This window comes from Coffea arabica, chromosome 6c (genome assembly GCF_036785885.1).
Source record: "Coffea arabica cultivar ET-39 chromosome 6c, Coffea Arabica ET-39 HiFi, whole genome shotgun sequence".
NCBI classification, from domain to species: domain Eukaryota; kingdom Viridiplantae; phylum Streptophyta; class Magnoliopsida; order Gentianales; family Rubiaceae; genus Coffea; species Coffea arabica.
Genome location: NC_092320.1, coordinates 13,243,120 through 13,261,925, shown reverse-complemented (window position 1 = coordinate 13,261,925; position 18,806 = coordinate 13,243,120). Strand labels below are relative to the sequence as shown.

General features: G+C 37.6%; 1 protein-coding gene and 1 long non-coding RNA gene across 2 annotated transcripts; one reads left to right on the top strand and one right to left on the bottom strand.

The window, feature by feature from the left end:
- Nucleotides 1-897: 897 nt before the first annotated feature.
- Nucleotides 898-2,339, bottom strand: LOC113694278 (uncharacterized). The gene is made up of 2 exons (XR_011815406.1): nucleotides 2,163-2,339; nucleotides 898-1,480 (listed from the first exon to the last, which is right to left on the bottom strand). It is a non-coding gene; the product is annotated as an uncharacterized lncRNA (long non-coding RNA).
- Nucleotides 2,340-18,026: 15,687 nt separating this feature from the next.
- On the top strand, nucleotides 18,027-18,512 carry LOC140008631 (uncharacterized). Its single transcript, XM_072053461.1, has 2 exons — nucleotides 18,027-18,269; nucleotides 18,393-18,512. The coding sequence occupies exons 1-2, from the start codon at nucleotides 18,027-18,029 to the stop codon at nucleotides 18,510-18,512; spliced, it is 363 nt and encodes a 120-aa protein (XP_071909562.1).
- Nucleotides 18,513-18,806: the final 294 nt, after the last annotated feature.

The following is an 18,806-nucleotide window of genomic DNA, read 5'->3' as shown; positions in this document are numbered from 1 at the left end:
AATATTTTTATGAATAAATAATAAAATATTAAGGATATATCCGTAATTTCACTATGAAAACAAAAAATAAAAAATATATATATATAATATACGTAATTTTATTATTAAATAAAAATAAAAATAAAAAAAAATATATATATACTCAAGCTCGCGAGCCGGCTCGCGAGCTAACGAGCTTAATATTCTGAGCTCGAGTTCGAGCTCGAGTTTGACTCGAGTTGGCTCGAGCTCGACTCGAGCTCGATTAATGCCGAGCTCGACTCGAGCTTGACTCGAGCGGCTCGCGAGCGGCTCGATTCGTTTGCAGCCCTAGTTTACACAAATCCTAATAGCATCCAAAATTTTTTACTCTACTCAAAGGAATGTTTCTCGATATACCCCATCTTGAATTGGTCATCTATGTACCCTTATAGACGACCACAATCATAAGGAATTTCGCAGTAACATTGCAAGAATATTAATCATAACAATGTTGCCAAAAAAATCTATTAGATTGTTATAATCTTGGATGATCTTTGATGAAAAGATTCTTTCCTCTCAAATCAATTTAAAATACATTAATAGACGATTTGAAAAAGTTCACCATTATCATTTTTCTAAAAGGCACTGGAGAGTACATCCAAAATTTTTGTTTTTAGTTCATGAGAAGACTCGTTTCACCTGCGCCTTCCCAACCCCTTCTCTCTTGATAAACTCTGGAAGTGTAAAGGGAAATCTTGTACCCTTTATGCAAAATTTTCCATTACATCGGGCAAGCTAAAATTACGACACAAGAATCAGGTGGAAGCTTTTTTTTTTTTTGGACTCCACTAAATAACATCACGCTTAACCAGATAAATTTGCTAACAATACTATAAATGTAAATCTAAATCGAGTAACAAGAATAATACAGCAGCATTGAAGTCAACTGGAGTCCATGAACATTAACATAATAATAATAATAATACACTCCAATTTTACAAATTAATTTGGAGCAAAACTAATGCTGATCATGATAGAGCGACAATTCTAAGAGACACCTCAATGAGATTTTTCGCTTTGGTTAGTTGTTTGACATATTCTTGCGAGATGGGGTCTGTTATCAGCTAAAATTAAGAAACTGGATGGCATCTGATTTTCGTTTCAGTCTCCATGCTTTAAGTGCGGCTCTACAATAACCCATGCATGAGTCAAATTTTTCCAGACAGACCTTTGTTGTTTCTTGAAAATGTCCGGTAGAATTTAATGAAAACTCTAAAGTTGTTCTTCGCACGATGACAAATGCATTAATAGTGCACAAGATGGATTTGCCACCGAAGTCTGCTCCGTTGCTGTTGAATCCCTTTTTCCCACTCAAGCAATCATAGCAATAGTAAAAGTAGTCTGTCTTGTCGCAGACACGTCTGATCTCGGAATCATCGCCTGTCACTTGAACCCCTAAGCTTCCCCACAAGAGCCAAGCAAACATATAAACTTTGCCAAATGAAGCCATGTGATTTTGCTGCACTCGTGATCAAATTGAAAGAATCATTAATTAACATGAGTGCGTTTCTGGCTATAGAAGTTTTAAGAAAACACCAACAAACAAATACACCACTGTAAAAAAAAATAAAAAAAAAATTCACCCTTTCCACACCACTGCCACCCTCGACTGCCACCATCTTGCTCCTTCTTTTCTTCCTTTTTCCCCCTTCTGCTCCCTTCCTCCCCCATCTTTCTATCTATCCCCGCCACCTCCCACCACTGGTCCAAATCAGATAGGGGAAAAAGGGAATGGATCGTGGGAAAGTGGGGAGAAAGAGGGAGGAGAATGAGGAAATGGAGGTGGAGGAGAGGGAGGGAGAAGGGATAAAAAAAATAAGGGAGATGGAGGTGTAGCAGGTAGTAGGCAAAAGGGAGGAGGAGGGGTGGCAGAGGAGGTGATGGTGGTGAGGAAGAGGGAAATACGGTGTTTTAGGAAATCAGTGTTTTGGACATATATCAAATTAGCGGGTTGTTGAGGTAAATTCATTGTGATCGAAAGAAATATACTCCATGTACGTATGTGAAAGGATCAAGAAAGTATTTGAAAACATCAACTTTACATGACAAATAATCACTATAGCAGAGAAATTAAAACAATCATCCATGAATGGAGTAAAGATAGCAAATTATGAAAAAAAAAACCTCAACGAGAAACTTACCCAAACAAAAACTGTTGAACGAGAATTGAAATGAAGAACTCCTGGATCTCTTCTCTTAAATAATGAAATCTAAGGATTCCAGAAATGACAACCAGCAATTGATTGCAACATAAATTCGATCGGTTTGAGTTGTGAATATCCAAGACCGGTGGCAGTCCATATCTTCTCTAAACAACTATCTCATCCATTAGTTGACAAGTGTTAAATGTTGCCAAATCAGTTATATTTTTAGATAATTTCAGAAACCTACTGTGATATTTTCTGATATTTTCAGTTAGTACCCTTCTAATTTTGAAATAATACGTTGGTTTTTGGTAATAAAATAACCCCGGTCATGACTCATAAGTGACTTACAAAAAGGCCTGATTGAAAATTCTGACTACAAAGTTTGTTCCCAATTTATTCTTTAAGCTCCCAAAGACATTAGCTGACAATTTCATAAGGAAAAATGATTAAAAAATTTAATTGAGAATTTGGTTGTGTATTGGGAGGACAATTCTAAGTGTATACACTACAAATGAAAAAGTGCATCTCAAGAAAAACCCGTCTACTTATGGGGTTCTACAATAAAGTAATGAAAAGGTGGCAAAGAGAAAAAAATTTAGCAATTGACAAATTCTTGTTGGCATATCAGCAAATCTTTTAATTTTCGTTCAGTTTGAAGCTTTTGAACAAAAGTTGGGCAATATTTTCCAAGAGTTTTGAAGAGTTTTCTGCGATGACTTCCATTCTATTGCTATCCATTTTTCAATTTGCCTCCGGTTGCAGTACTTCGAATGGACATAGCTTCTGTTAAAGAAGATAAAATAAAATGTTCCAAGCGACAATATAGTTCTATGATTATGTGTAATGTGATCTGTAGAATTTAGTAATCTTCGATTTGAACATAATTTTTAGCATTTTGCAAATGTCTATACTTCTATCGAAGGAGACAAGCGTGTGCCAAAGAACTTGCTGGTTTTCTTTTAACTGATACCTACCTAGACTCCCTTGCTTGGGAACAAACCCTTTATTTTTTCCTTTTGTGCAAGTAAGAGTACAAGTTGTCGAAATCATTATGCACGGACAACGTTTGTGTCCCGGAACAAGTTATTGATTGTCCTGCAAGCTCTTTTATATTCTCTTTATCGCGATTAGCATCACCTCGGATGCAAATATAGCAACAGTCAAATCGTGGTGTTTAGGAACAAATTTTGGTTATTAGAGCTGCATCTCTGCTCACATTTTGTAGGTATGGGGCAGCCATGAGGCAGCAAAAGAAGGATAAAAGGGCAATTCTCAACATAGTATTTCAAATAAAATTGCAAAAGTTGCCAAGGTTGGAGTCTTAGAAATTCATGGTGATTAGATTTATTGCATCGATTTAGTGGTATCTAAAGGCATTGTGTTTTTGTTTCTTTTTGGAGAAAATAACAAAAAATTAATTCAGGATTAATACTTATTGAAGTTGAATACAGAATGATAATGACATAATGTCATTCCTATCTTGCATGAGGACAAAATCATTCATAGCTTTTGTTAGGTGCAATGCATACGAATACCTGAGCTAGGAAAAGACTCATTTACCCTCCATATAAAGTGTTAAATAGGATATATATATATACATACATATATATATATATAAGTTTATTCGGCTAGTAATTAGATTCTTGTCATAGTGGTTATTTATGTTTTCAAAGTTTTCTACAGTCTTGAGTATTTTCGGTTACAAAAAATCCAAGCCATTTAATTGATTCAAGCCTTCTTTAATAAATTACTCTAGGGGTTTAACCCAAACTCATCTTTCGAAAGTGGCTTAAATTTTAAAAAAAATTGTACAAAGAATTAATCTTATATACATTGATAGTGTATATACTATTATGACGAGATAAGATTAGTTACTAATCCAGTTTTGTTCTTATTTATGACCCTCACCTCTCTCTGGATAAGTAATCCATCTTTGTGCAAATTTATTCATATACATTACTAAATAGTCATAGATGAACAACTTTTCCTTTTTAACACTTATCCACCGCTTTTTCCTATATTTAGTTCTAATTTGAGTCTCTCAAAATAATATTTTTTCCTTATACAACAAACAATATGTAAGTCAAAAAGTCAAAAATTTTCAACAGGAAAATTTTAATATCCTATCTTGAACCAAGTTTAAAATAAACATCTTACTCGTCAATCTGGATCAAAACAATGTGATTTTGAAGAGTTAGAATCATATAAATATTATTCAAAATTGATACTTAACATACATCATTTTTTTATTATTCATTCTTGATCAAATGCCTAGAATGAAACTATAATCATAAGGATTTATATTTCCTAGATTGATAGTATATATACTAGCGGATCTGGTTGCATAATATATGTGTAAAATTTGAATTTTAACTCTAAATTTTGCATATGTGACATGTCTCTAGATTCGATGATTTATACATTATCAACACAAAAAAATTTTATCTAATAGATAAAAGTTTAAAAGTCCAATAGAAATATACTTAAATTTGGAGCACAATTGCAACAGCAACTTCTTGAAAAAAAAACCCCCTTTATGTTGTTCAAATTGATAGGCATCTTTGGCGAAATGATCTAGTCAATGAGCGTTATGTTTTTGTAAGACTGTTAATAGAGTTGGGGCAGCCCAAGCTTAGCCTATTCAGCACGAAAGAAGCTCACTAAATATTAGGGGGCAGAGGTTGGGCCTAAATATTAGGTCCAAACTAAATGTGAATGAGTTTGGATCATATTATACTCAAATCCCATTAAAACCTGACCCATATATGAGTATAATTATATATGTAAAAAATATATAATATTATCTATAATTTATAATTATACATATTATGACATAAAATGTTAATAATTTATATATAAATTTGTATTAATTCATAATTATAAAATATGTATTATATATAATTATGTATATAATTATGAGTTTAGGCCAAGTTCGGCTTGAATCCGAAACTCATATAATAGTTTGAATTGAGTTTGAGCCTTTTAATATGAGACTGAAACTCAAATTCCAAAAGTTTATTGTGAGTGCAAGTTTGTGCTTGCTAAAGTCAGGTTAAAAAAAAAACCCAATTGACACCCCTATGTTTTTGTAACATACTCACTAATCTTTGACAAATTTCTCTAGTATATTTGATGTGAGAGTCCGAAAATTATTTCATCTTTTCTTTTATTTCTTTGAATACATTATCTTTACTTTGCTTTATTGCCTTAATTTTCTAGATATTTTTATAAGTGAGTTAAGATTTTTAAACACTTTCTCCTATAAATTAGTGTATGTTAAGTTCATAATGCATTGTGGAAGTGGCACCCCCTAGTGAGTTGCATAATAAATTTAGTGGACAAAAAGAGATATGTTTTTAAGAAGGTTTATGTGATTAGAAGTGTTAAGAGTGGATTGGAGGAAAACAATATAGATTGGCCATTAGAGACAAAGGAAAGACAAGAAGATAAGCTTGGAACCCCACGGCAACACTTGGCGGACATCTAGCCATCTTTTGACCAAGACCTTTCTTGGTCTTTATCTTGAAAATTTGACCCAAAGAAATCCTTCATTTATCATCCCCCTTGGTCGAAATTTGTGGAGGAGAAAGAAGGGTAATTAGGTTATCAATTAACCATTTCATCCTTCTCTTGCCAAGTGTCAATGATCCATGGAACTTTGACCAAGAATGAAGACAACTTACTTACACCATTAAGCTTCCACTTTACTCTTATTTTTCCCCATTTTCTTCCTTGGGCTGGCCGAACCTTTAGAGAGAAAGGGAGAGGAGAGAAACCAATTTCTAGTCTTGAATCCTTGCCTTTTTAGTGAACAAACAAGATAGAAACCAAAATCACGCCATAAAACCTTGAATCCAACTTGGAGGGAAGCTCTTAGTGAAGTCTTAGGAGAAAGAAAGCATTGCAACCCTTTTGATTGGCTTGTTATCCTCGGGGTTGAAGGTATCAAGCTAAGTGTGACAGCCCCACCTCCCCCTAAGGCGAACCAAAGGGTTCGGCGGATCGCCTGCCCAGCTCTCGCCAGAACTACGGAGTCAAATCTCACAAACTCTATAGTACGCGCGATAGGACCCAAAGAAAATGAACAATCGGAGACTACTAAGGTGAGAACATGCTTACCAAACCATAAAATCATAATATCTCAAATGAATACACTTAATAGACAAGATTAAACACTTATACATATATTTACATCGGAGTCTTTAACAAATTAACTAAACTAAAATACAAGCCAAAGTATTTATACAATTAAAAATACGATTCGGGCTTCGGTTGCAAAAGAGTTTAACAAAATAATAATTACACTAGCTCGACCCTTTCTTCCAAAATCATGAATACAAAGTTTGCCCCTGAAAGGAGAACAAAGATAACGGGAAGGGGGTGAGCTTACGCTCAATGAGGTACCAAAATAATAGCAGTCAAGAATCATGGAACTTCATGTTCAATTAGTCACATAGGTATATCAAATAGAGAAATGAACAAATACCTTAGATAGAAAGGATACAGGTGGCTCTCAGGAGCCAAAATTCCCATTGCTGTACTTGAACCAAACTTATTGACTCTCCGTCAATGTATAAAGAACAACCATGTCCGTAGACCCCACTTTATACCAAATTTCGTCCACCAAACATACCTCTTACCGGGCCCGAACACCTCAACAGAAATAGAAGTGGTATACTTGAGTATACCGGAATCAAGAGTCTCAATACCCAAAGATTCCCAAAAACGGACTACCGTGGTTCGTTATCTAATCGACCAGGCCCTTGCCGGCTCAACTCGAGTAACTAGCCACAGGATTTGAGCTCAAAAGTCACAGAATAGTCGTTGGACTCAACCCTCCAAATGACAACAGATTAAGCACAGATAACATAGTTAATTGTACACAGTAAATAGACATACAGATACGAGAATGAGTGTGATAAAGTACACCCTCGTCTCAAATAAAATAAACGGATAGTACAGTTATTCAAATCACAAATTGCATGTACAGGAACCAAGTTACGCAACAAATGAGGGGAGTGGTACACTCACCAGTTCCAGTACAGGTACTTCAAAAGTTTTTACCCAAAGTGGTTTTAATCGTCAAGAAATCCTAAAATAACCAAGATAAAACAATTATAGTTCGCACATCCATAAACCCAGTAAATGGAATGCATAAGTGAGGCTCAACTACAAGTCGTATGCCTTTCCAGGTTAAGTACTAGTACAAAAGAATAAAAATGTGACTTTTGAGCAAAAGGATAACAGTTGGTATTAGGGATACAAACAACCCCCAAAACCCTTCATTTTTTCCCAAAAATGTAACACAAACTTAAAGGAACCAAACGGCCTAGAAAATTGGACAGTATTTTCCCCTAAATTTCCTTACTTTTCCAGCCATCATGGCTTCATTTTTCTTCAAATCAGCCCAATTCAACACATAAATATATTTAACACCATAACTCTTCCACTAGGTTTAAAGTCACCCAAATACAAGACAATTCTAGCAATGCAACCATCGAAATCCAAGTTAGAAGCTAGAAACTAGTTTTAAAACAAATAGCTAAGCAACAGGTTGACATCTACCGGCGTTTTGGTCACAACTGAAGCTACACTTATCGGATTGGGGCAAATTTTATGGCGTTTCAAAGCTAATACATATACCTACATTTCTTATGAAGGCCTCCAAGGCTAAAACATGCATTTTCAAGGTCAAAAATGGAAATCTCCATGAAAACAGAAAACTGTTCGCGAAATAGGGCTTATGGGTAGTCAAGAGTATTCGATCATTTCACATGCTACAGTGCTCCGATTGAGCTGAAATTTTACAGGTAGCTATTTAACTCAATTATCTACAACTTTTATGTTTTGAGAAAGGGCTAATTCGGTCTCTCTCAAGGACAAACATGCAGTGCAAAATCAGGGCAGATTACTAACCCTAAGCTAGAATTTGTGCACATAAGCTGAAATTTCTTTAGGTAACCAAAACTAGCATACCAAAGCTTCATTTCACGCAATATAGAGCTATCATTCCATGACGAACCATTACTCATCTCATGAGGGCAAAAAAATTACCATAAAAACTGAAATTTTCATAATACTACTTCAAACTATGAAATATGCTCATAAAACTACCAAAACTACAACTTTAAACCACTAATTGGCAACTATTAGAAACAAAGAGGGATTTTGCAAGCAAAGTACCTTGGATCCTCAAGAAAGATGGTGGCTTAGAATTCTTCTTCCCAAATTAGCTCCACAAACACCTTGGAAACTACCCTAACTAGCACTTTTATGGAGTAGTTTGCGATTTAATTGGTTGGAACTTAAGATTTGGACAAGAATTTGAAGTAGAAGATGATGGTTTCTCTCCCTTTCTCTCCCTCAAAGTTTCGGGCAAGCAAGCTCAAAACAATGAAGAGAAATGTTGGTCAAAATTGATTTTAAGAAAGGTAAGAAAGGTTGGTCAAAGTCCAAGTTCCAATAGTTTTGTGACAAATGGTCCTTTAGGATTTCAATTCTATTCTTTTGTCTACCAATGGTAATTTATTTAGCTAATCTTTAATTGTCTCCTAGTACCTTGTACAGTAATATTCCTTTGTACAAAACTTCAATTAATTGGCAAAACTTTATCGCACTTAGCGCACTAATGGGCCCCACATCCATAATACACTTCAAACTTAATATGAACTAATTTAAACTAGAAAAATGATTTAAAAACTCTACTTACTTATAAAATGTCTGGAAAAATCAATATAAGAAGGTATAATGAAGAAAATGCATGTGAGAGAATAAAATAAAATAATATAAAAATAAGAGAAATTTACGGGTTCTCACACTAAGCAACCTTCTTTTCACTCTTATCTTGCCTTTTGTTGGATATATAACTTGATTATGGTGGATTCTAGGAAAAATTTCATGATTTGTGTGGTGATTGGAAAAATTTCAGCTTTGAGAGAGAAATTTCAGCCTTGAAATGTTGATTTTAGCTATGTTATGTCCTTATTGTCTTGCCATGGAGTTTCTCTAGCTTTTGTGTGCACTTGTGACTTCATTATATGAACTTTTGGCTTTAGTATATAAATTTCAGCTTAAGGTTACATTTTTTTCCAGCTTTGATGTGGTTATGATTGAGTTGGATAATAGTCTATTTTGGGTAGCTTTTGTGGGTTTGAACAAGTGTACTTTATAACTTATAACTTGTGATTGTGATTGAGGTCAGATTGCTACGAATATAAGTGTTGAATTTGGAAAGGAAAGTTAAGAAATCAAGGGGAAATGCTGTCCGATTAGGAATCATCTTGGAGTGAATTTGTGGCAAATTTGCCTAAGATACTGGGTAAACTTTAAGCTTTACTTATGTGTTGAATTTGAGATGAAATGGAGGGTTTTCATTGGTACTTTTCTCTAATTTGCTGACTACAATTGTTACCATATTTTTCTTCAACCTTTTTATGATAAGTTTTGGCCAAAACCTATTCCAAACATTTGTTGGGACTTTTTCTATGTTAAACTTGAATAAAAGCTGTGAATTTTGGAAGGTGAAAGCCTCATGATTTTGCTTGTTCCATTGTTGAAATTTCTGGCAGGCAGGGCAGCCTTGTACCTTGCTATCTTTTAGCCTTAAACCCTTAGTTTGGTAATTTTTTGGACACAATCTTGCTCAATTCACTTGTTAAAACCTTGAACAACTATGGTGTGTTGAATTGGAGTGAATATCATAACCAAAAGTGGTGCACTACCTTGTTTTTCTTCATTATTGTGCTGCTAGAAATTTTCGCAGGAAACTCTATGCAGTTTTGAAAAATTGGTTATAACTTCATGTAGAAAGGTCAGAATTGAGTTATGTTTATTGCGTTTGAAACTAGATTTATATTAATTTCTACCGTGAAAATCTCAAAAATTTTCTCAATTCTTATGAATATCTGTGATTTTCCAAATTTGACTGAATTTCCGCACCTGTTCTGTTTTTCTACTGAATGAAGCAGCAACTTGAGATTGAAATTTGACTGAATTGTGGATAGAATCTTACAAATATGTCTTCTGGAAAATTGTAAGTCTTTGAGTCTATTTTCCAACGGTGTAAAGTTTATAAATTTTAGACTTAAGAAACTTGAGATATGATTTTTCAAATAGTATCGCACAAAATTGGAGAAAATTCTATTCTTCAAAACATTTCCAACTTCAAGTTGGTGTTGTAGGACCATTTTGAACTTGATTTCATGATTGGAGTTCAGATAACTTGGTCAGTTTGAAAGTATTTTCCTTTGAATAAAGTAGTTTGGAGTAGTGGATCTCATGGCACTTTACATACTTGATTTTAGGACTTGAAGGTGAGGTCGGAAGTGCTCCTGAGGCAAACATTTAAGCTTGTTGCCATGGTGAATGTTCCCACTGCCTATTCGTGCTCATTGTTGCTAGAAATTGCTAGTCACATGATTTGTCATTTCATAGGCAAATGTATACTTTATCGCAGTTGACCTAACTCAACTACGCTTTTGATATCTTGTTCATATATGTACTTGAAATGTTTGAAAACATGATATGCTGAGCTTGCTTGTTAATTGATCTTGTCTAGGCGAGTGTACCTTTATGTGCACTCGACTTTCGTGAACTTGAAATAATTAATCTTGCATGCGGACTTTCATGTTTATGTGCATGGTTGTAGATCGGATGAATTTCTCTTGCAACAGTTGAATTAAGCCCTTGGATCCTTATCCGACACGTCGAGTAAGTGAAAACTTGGGTTGCTCATGCGTATGCATGAATGTAGGTTGGTAATAGCTGAACTGAGCCCTCGTTGGACCTCTTACTTCAGACCAACCTTAGAGCAATCGGGTAAGTTGGGCAACCTTGAGTAAAGGACAAGTTCCTAACCTGTTTACTCCTGATTGGAATTCATGACTTGAACTATGATATTTCTGAATACGAAACGTTAAGTGACAACTAATGTTTTCAATCATTAACTGCATGAATATTGGATAACAGTCAACGACTCCACTGTTGAATACCTGAATACTTGGGAGTATAAGCCAGATCTTGAATACCTGAATATCTGGGGCTATAAACCCAACCCAGGGTTAGTTCGTTGAATCGAATAAGTAAGGGCTTGGTTGAGCAGATCGACGAACCATGGGTACTTCTTTGATGTTCGGGTCCGGTAGGGGGATGATCGGTGGACGGAGATTGATGTTTAATAGTGATCTACGGACATTATAATTTCCTGGTTGATATAGAGTCAACAGACCTCGGACAAGCTATTGTGGAACCTGCTCCTGAGAGCGGACTATATCCTTTGACATGAATATGCTCTTTATTGTATACTTTTGCATGATCTATATGATTACCTACTTTACTATACACTATGCCATGATCAATATGAGCATGAGTAGTTTCCTGATATCCTATGATGGTATCATGCTTGCTAGTTTACTTGCCTGTTTTCATGGAATCTCACTGGACTTTTAGCTCATTCCATGAATTTGTTTTCCTTACAGAGATGAGAACGTGAGAGTGGAAATTGGAAAAGGCCTAGATTTCATCTAAATTTGTTAGTTGCTCACGTGAGCACTCCAAAGATGTCTAGCTGGTTTGCTTGGTTTGATTTTTGCAAGTTTGACTCCTTGGTCATATTTATAGATTGTATGGGCATTGGAGATCTATGAGTGTACACATTGATCTTTGCAATTCATATCACTTTTATTATTGAGGTTATTATTTATAAATTTCATGATGCGTGATTGAGTCCTGACGAGAGTTGGGTAGGCGGTCCGTCAAACCCTTGGATATGGCCTAAGGGGAGATGGGGCAGTCACATTTGATGCTTCCTTGTAATTGCCACTCATAAAAATCTTTCGTGCTTGAACCACATATTGCAAAGCGCTAGCAATCAAAGTTTTGCATGTTTCCTTAAATTTAGGATCAGATGTTTTATTCACTAAGTTACCAAAATCGTTATTGACACGATATTTTTATTCCAGAACAAGTCATCGATTGTCTTGCAAGCCCTTTTACATCCTCTCTATCTCGATTAGCATCACCTTAAATGCAAATGTAGCAATAATCAGGTTGCAGTGTTCTGGCACAAACTTTAGCAATTAGTGTTGCGTCTGCACTCAAAATTTACAGGAATTGTGCAACTATCAAGTGGGAAAACAAGGCAGAGAGGCCAATTCTTGACATTGCAAATATGTTAGGCTGATTGCATCTATTATCCAAGATTGGAAAAAATGGTTTGCATCAATGTAGAGGTACTTATTGGCAATGATTTAACAAATACATAGGTAAAGGAATTACGGGTCATATTTGTTTCCTGTCATGCATTACTACATAACCTTTTTAGCTTCCATATATGCGCATCTAGAAGGCATGTAGAGAGGATTGCTTTGGTTAATTGCATATGGGTAATTATATGATTATGGCCTCTGAAAATCTAATCTAGCACTTAAATATAATAGGTTTAGATTTAACACGTTTAGATATCTAAATTGTCTAGCTAAAACTTACTCTAGAAAATAAGTAATAAACTGTTCATTTATCATTTAATGCAAAATATACTCAAATGTTAAGATTAAATACTTTAGATAACTTAAGAGATTCAGATTTTAGATTTCAATTTTATCAAATTCACCCTATATCTATTGTGAGTTTGTCTCCAAGCGAATATCTTATATTCATGTAAAGGCACGTATGGCACAATATATTATTCAGATTTACAAAACAAAATTTATTCATATTTACCATAGTTATATGTCCAAATTCTATTAAATACGATATCCTAGGCTATTTTTTCAATTATGATCTTCCATATTTTTCACTAATTCAACTCCCTCATTTTGGATTAATTCATTAATCTTGAAACACTTATGAACCAAAAGTAACTAATTTCATTAACTATCATTTGTTGTTAATCACAACCAATACTAATTGGAAGTATTTGGTAGGCGGCCTTAGTGAATAATTCCACTAAGGATAATTAGTGGGAACATTTTTTTAACAAGGATAATTAGTTAAAAATATTCCACTATGATCGACGAATTCTTGCCAACCCACAAGGTCGATCATAGTAATATTTACCTGAAGTACTCCAGGATCGAACCCATAAGGACGAATCAAATTTCTCTACTTTAATTATTCTCACAAATGATTAAACTGGTAGAGATATTGTATTATCATGCAGGAACTAGCAATTGATTGGATTAAACTACTGAGAAGTAGGAAAACAATAGTTGAGCAAGTCTAGAGTTCAGGATTTTAATCCAGAAGTTGAATTAATTCTCCAATTATTTTTTTGTCAAACTATGAACGCACCACAAAATTGTATTTTAGATTACCTCTTGATACATCTAAAGTGTACCTAACTAAATTTTGTCTTTCTCTGGAGACTGCAAATACTCAATTAAACCCCTTGAGAACTTTGGTGATATAAGTGTGTCATACAAATTCTAACATGCTTTCGTGATAGGCTAAGTACGTTTATCTATCTAATGTACGGTTATATATCCTTTCTCAATTCAATGCAACCCCAAGGTCAGGTTCATGGTAATCAAACATAAACACGAAATTAAACTCAAGATATATAAATCACAACTAAAGACAAGAACTTTAATTGAAAGAATTAATCAATGCTTCTTCATAAGAACCCTAGCCCTAATATAAATTTAGTATGACATAATGAACAAATTAAACAACAAATTCAAGAAATAATACAAAGGAGAAAAATTGAGGGAAAAGAACTTTGCAGTGCCCTTCGCCAACTCTCTTCCTTGCTCTCCTTGATTCGCTTTTCTCACACTTGATCTTGATCTCCAAGAGAAACTATGAGAAAAGATGAAAGAATATGTATTCCTTCCTAGACTAATGTTTTTTTTTTCTCTTTAAAATGACCTAAATAACTCCTATATATAGCCTCTAGTGGTTACAAGTGAATCCTCCTTAGATTAGGTTTCCTTCAACTTTAAAAACAAACGTATGCGTCAAAACCCAATGAAAACCGTCGATAAGATTGCCGCAAAGACCGGCACCAGAATTCCTTCGGACTTTAGCTCCTCACTTCATCAGACCAAGACCGGCACCAGAGTTGGTCTAGACAACTTCAGTTCGTTTATTTTCTTAGCCGTTTCTGATCAAAACCTCTTATTTTTCCTGCAACATCCAAACAATACCAAATTCAGCAACTCTACACCGTAATGGGTGCAAAAAGATAGAGTTATTTCGTTACAAAACTACCCATCTAATGACAATTAACAACCTATCACACTACTTCTTCATCCTAGATATTTAACAAACTGGTGAATGACGAACTGGAGGACCATTGAACTTTACTTCACAACTATTTGCCGTAACTCCAACGTTAACAATCTTGCTACTAAGGTCTTTGTGGTGGAGCCAATCCACCAAAGCCACATGTCAGTTCGAACATAGTGGCCAGATCAGCTCGGACAGGTGGGGCGCCAGTTCGCGCATGGTCGTCGCCTCCCAGCTGGATGGGCCTGGTGGGCCGCAGCCCCCTGAACCCTTCGGAGCCAACAGACGGAAGCCTAAGAGGAATCCCTCTCTAGCAGGGCTCCTAATCCTATAAGAAAACTATTACCCAATAGCTTATAAGTACAGCACAACCAGACAAGACAAGGTACACCATCTACAGTAATCAATACTGTTGCTCTACCTTTAGCTATTGCTAACTTGACCATCGGATTCACAACGGAGAACTGGTCCCGCTGTTCATTCTTTTGCAAGTCAGGTCGCTCACATACCTCATTCGTCAGTTCGTTCCTCCGCAACTCGCGCAACCCAGTACTGCTCAATTCGGATCGCGCTCTTGGTAACAGCATCAATTGGCGCCGTCTGTGGGAATGCAATTCTTTCCTTGCGAAAATATGCCGAAAACTAAATCTTAAAGAAACGCTGATGAATTCAAAGGGAACGAGCGAAGCGATCCCCAAAATCCCCATCAAGGTCTAACTCCTGGGGACGAGGGGACAGAACTCTCGCGAATCCCGCCTAAACAGCTGGTGCAAGCGGAGGCGAAAAATCTGCCTACTTTCGAAACCATTGTGAACTACCTGAAAGGGCAGACCAGAGACCACCATGACCAGGAGCCCAAGACCCAGAAGACGGGTGAAATTGAGCCTTCAGAGTTTAGAACGGGAAGCCCCAACCCCCGACAAAAGCGGACACAAAAGGAGGTCTCACGTGAATAGATCGAAGTTTTGGAACTTTCTCACAGGAACTCCCGAACAGAGCATCCTGAACTTTTTCGAAAAATTTCTCGGATGGAGCACTCTCCAAGGAGAGAAGAGTGCCAGATACAGGACGAACTGGATCTGTTGCTGGATCCAGAAAAGGACAAATATTTTGACTCCCCCTTCGTACTCGACATTAAGAATTACCCACTGCCCACAAAATTCAAAATACCAAATATAAAGTCCTACACTATGACCACAGATTCGGAGGATCATTTGTTCACATTTTTGATATAGATGCACTTACAAACAACTGCTGATGCAATCAAGTATAAGACCTTTCCTATGTTCCTGGAAGGAAAGACGCGTCAATGGTTTCAAGGATTACCCCTTAAGTCAATTCGGTCTTTCAGCTAGCTCGCGTGAGGAATCATTGCACGAATACCTGTTGCGGTTCAACAACCAGTCTCTTCAGGTTCTAGATCGAGACGACAATGTTGTCATGGCCGCCTTCATCAACGGATTGCGCGCACAGAAGCTATATACTGAGTTCGTCGAAAGACCTCTCAAGTCAGTTTGAAAAATGCTGGACCGAACTCACAAATAGGCTAATGTAGAGGAGGCAATCGCTTCAAGAGCGCGGAGGAAAGAATGAGGACGAAAAATGGAGAAAGAACATGGATCAGGGAGATGCGTGACCTGATCAAGCATGAAAGAATACCTTCAATCGCCTGCCCAGGAACAGGCCCTTTGAAAGAGAGAGGGTCTGGACTTCCCTCACAGCGCCCAGGGCTCAGGTCCTTATGGTAATGGAACAGGAAGGTCTTTCTTGATCCCCTTGACAATTGGTTGGCAATAAGAACAGACGAAATCAGAGTTTGTATAATGCATACCATCGTGACGTAGGGTATAATACCGAGAACTGTCGTGACCTCAAGAAGGACATCGAAGAGCTGATCAAACGAGAAAACCTTAGATAGTTCATCCGAAACGGACGAACTGACCAGAGACGAGAGGAGCACAAACAAGAACGCGCGAACTACTTCCGTGACCGAACTCGGGGTCCTCGGGACCAAACTCCCGAACAGGAAGTACAGAATTTAGCGGGGGTAATCAATACTATTGCGAGAGCACCCGTCAGAGGAGATAGTCACGTAACTCGACAGAGCAACCGTCCCCTTTCTAGTGAGAAAAACCCAAATAAACAACTAAAAATATATGAGCAGATCATTTATGGCCTCGAGGATGCAGTACCCCTGGCTTCCAATAACCATAAAATCATCGTGATAGAGGTCATAACGTACAACTACAAAATGAGGAAGGTGTACATAGACAATAGGAGCACCATTGATGTGTTATACTATAAGACCTTCAAAGAACTGCAACTGGAAGACAAGCAGCTCATCCCAATCCGAACTCCCTTGATTGGCGTTGCAGGTCCACCAGTAAGACCTGAAAAAATGATACTCTCATGGTCACGGTGAGGGTACCGCCAAAATGTCGAACTGTTCTGGTGAATTTCGCGGTGGTGAAAGAACCATCATCGTATAATATGATCCTCGAGCGGCCTACCCTGAACGCACTCCGAGTTGTCTGGTCAACTCTGCACCTTAGTATGAAATTTTCCACGCCTGTAGGAGTAGCTGAAGTGCTAAGAGATTTAGAAGTAGTTCGGGCCTGCTACATCGCCACTCTCAAGGGTAAGGAGAAGTTGGTAGTTCAAACAGCTTACTTAGAGCCTTAAAAGCCAGCGGAGAAGGAGAGACTGGAGATGGATGAGGGGCTGCTCAAACTCTCGATCAGCAAAGAGTGACCAGATCGTGTGGTCTGGACCGGCGCATGCTTGAGAGAACTGATCAGGAAGCCTTTAGAATCCCTCTTGGTGGAATATGCTGAAATCTTCGTAAGGAGTGCGAATGACATGCCGAGGATTTCGTCCGAACAGCCAGTTCACAAGCTGCACGTAGACCCCAGCGTCCGACCTGTAAAGCAGAAGAAGAGGAATTTCGCTCCTGAACGGAATGAGGTCGTCAAAAATGAGGTAGGCAAGCTATTAGAGGTAAAGACCGTGAAGGAGGCCTTCTATCCGACCTAACTGGCTAATCCTGCACTAATAAAAAAGGACGACAAGGTCTGGAGAATGTGCATGGATTTCATCGACCTGAACAAAGCTTGACCAAAGAACTGTTACCCACTTCCTCGAATTGACCTGCTTGTGAACTCAATCACGGGATACAAGATCTTCAGTTTCTTGAATATCTTCAAAGGATACCACCAAATAGCCATGGATGAGAAAGATCAGGAGAAGACCTCATTCATCGCTGAGTACTGTACCTATTGCTATGTCATTATGTCATTTGGACTAAAAAACACACGTACGACCTACCAAAGGTTAGTGAACAGGCTGTTTAAGAACCAAATAGATCGAAATATGAAAGTCTATGTGGACGACATGTTGGTGAAAAGCAAAACCCAAGAGCAGTTCATTGCGAACCTTAGAGAAATTTTTGACATCCTTCGGAGATCGCGAATGCAGTTGAACCCTAAGAAATGTACTTTTGGGGTCAGGTCGAACAAATTCTTAGGATACATGATATCCAAAATTGGAGTAAGAGCTAACCCTGACAAGATAAAGGCCATCATGGATATGGCTCCTTTCCGAAATATAAAAGAAGTGCAATGACTAGCTGGTAGGATGGCAGCCTTGAACAGATTCCTAGCAAAATCGGCAGTTCGAGGTTCTCCCTTCTTCAAGGTCCTAAGAAGAGGTCCCCAGTTCGATTGGACCTATGAATGCCAAAAAGTGTTCAACGAACTGAAGGATCACATCGCCGAATTGCCGACCTTAACTTCTCCTGGACAGGACGAAACCCTGTTCATCTACTTAGTTGTGGGAGAAGAGGCAGTCAGTGCGGTGCTAGTTCGGGAGGAAGATAAGGTCTAAAAGTCGGTGTACTACGTCTGCCGCGCTCTACAAGGGGTGAAGGCCAGGTATTCCGCGGTTGAACGGTATGTTCTAACGCTAGTTCACGCAACACGAAAACTTAGGTCATACTTGCAGGATCACCCCATCGTGGTGGTGAGTGACCAGCCTTTGAAACAGATCTTGTCCAAGTCTGACACGTTAGGGAGGATGGTCAAATGGGCTATCGAGCTGTCTGAGTATGACCTTGGTTATTAATCGCAGACGGCCATTAAGGCCAGACGCTGGCTGACTTTATAACGAAAGGTGTTTCCTTTGAGCAGTAGGAGGCTGACCAGGCCAAAGAGGTTAGAGCTGAATTAGTTGAGGCCGAACAAGCCAAAGAGGCGGGCGCTGAACAGGCTGAGACAGAACACGCCAAAGAGGCTTTTGTACGGGTTGAGGCCGAACAGACCAGATAGACTGCCATACAAGCCGAGACCGAAAATACCAAAGAGCCTGCCGAACAGGATATCCCGATCTGGACGTTGTATGTTGACAGAGTTTCAAACA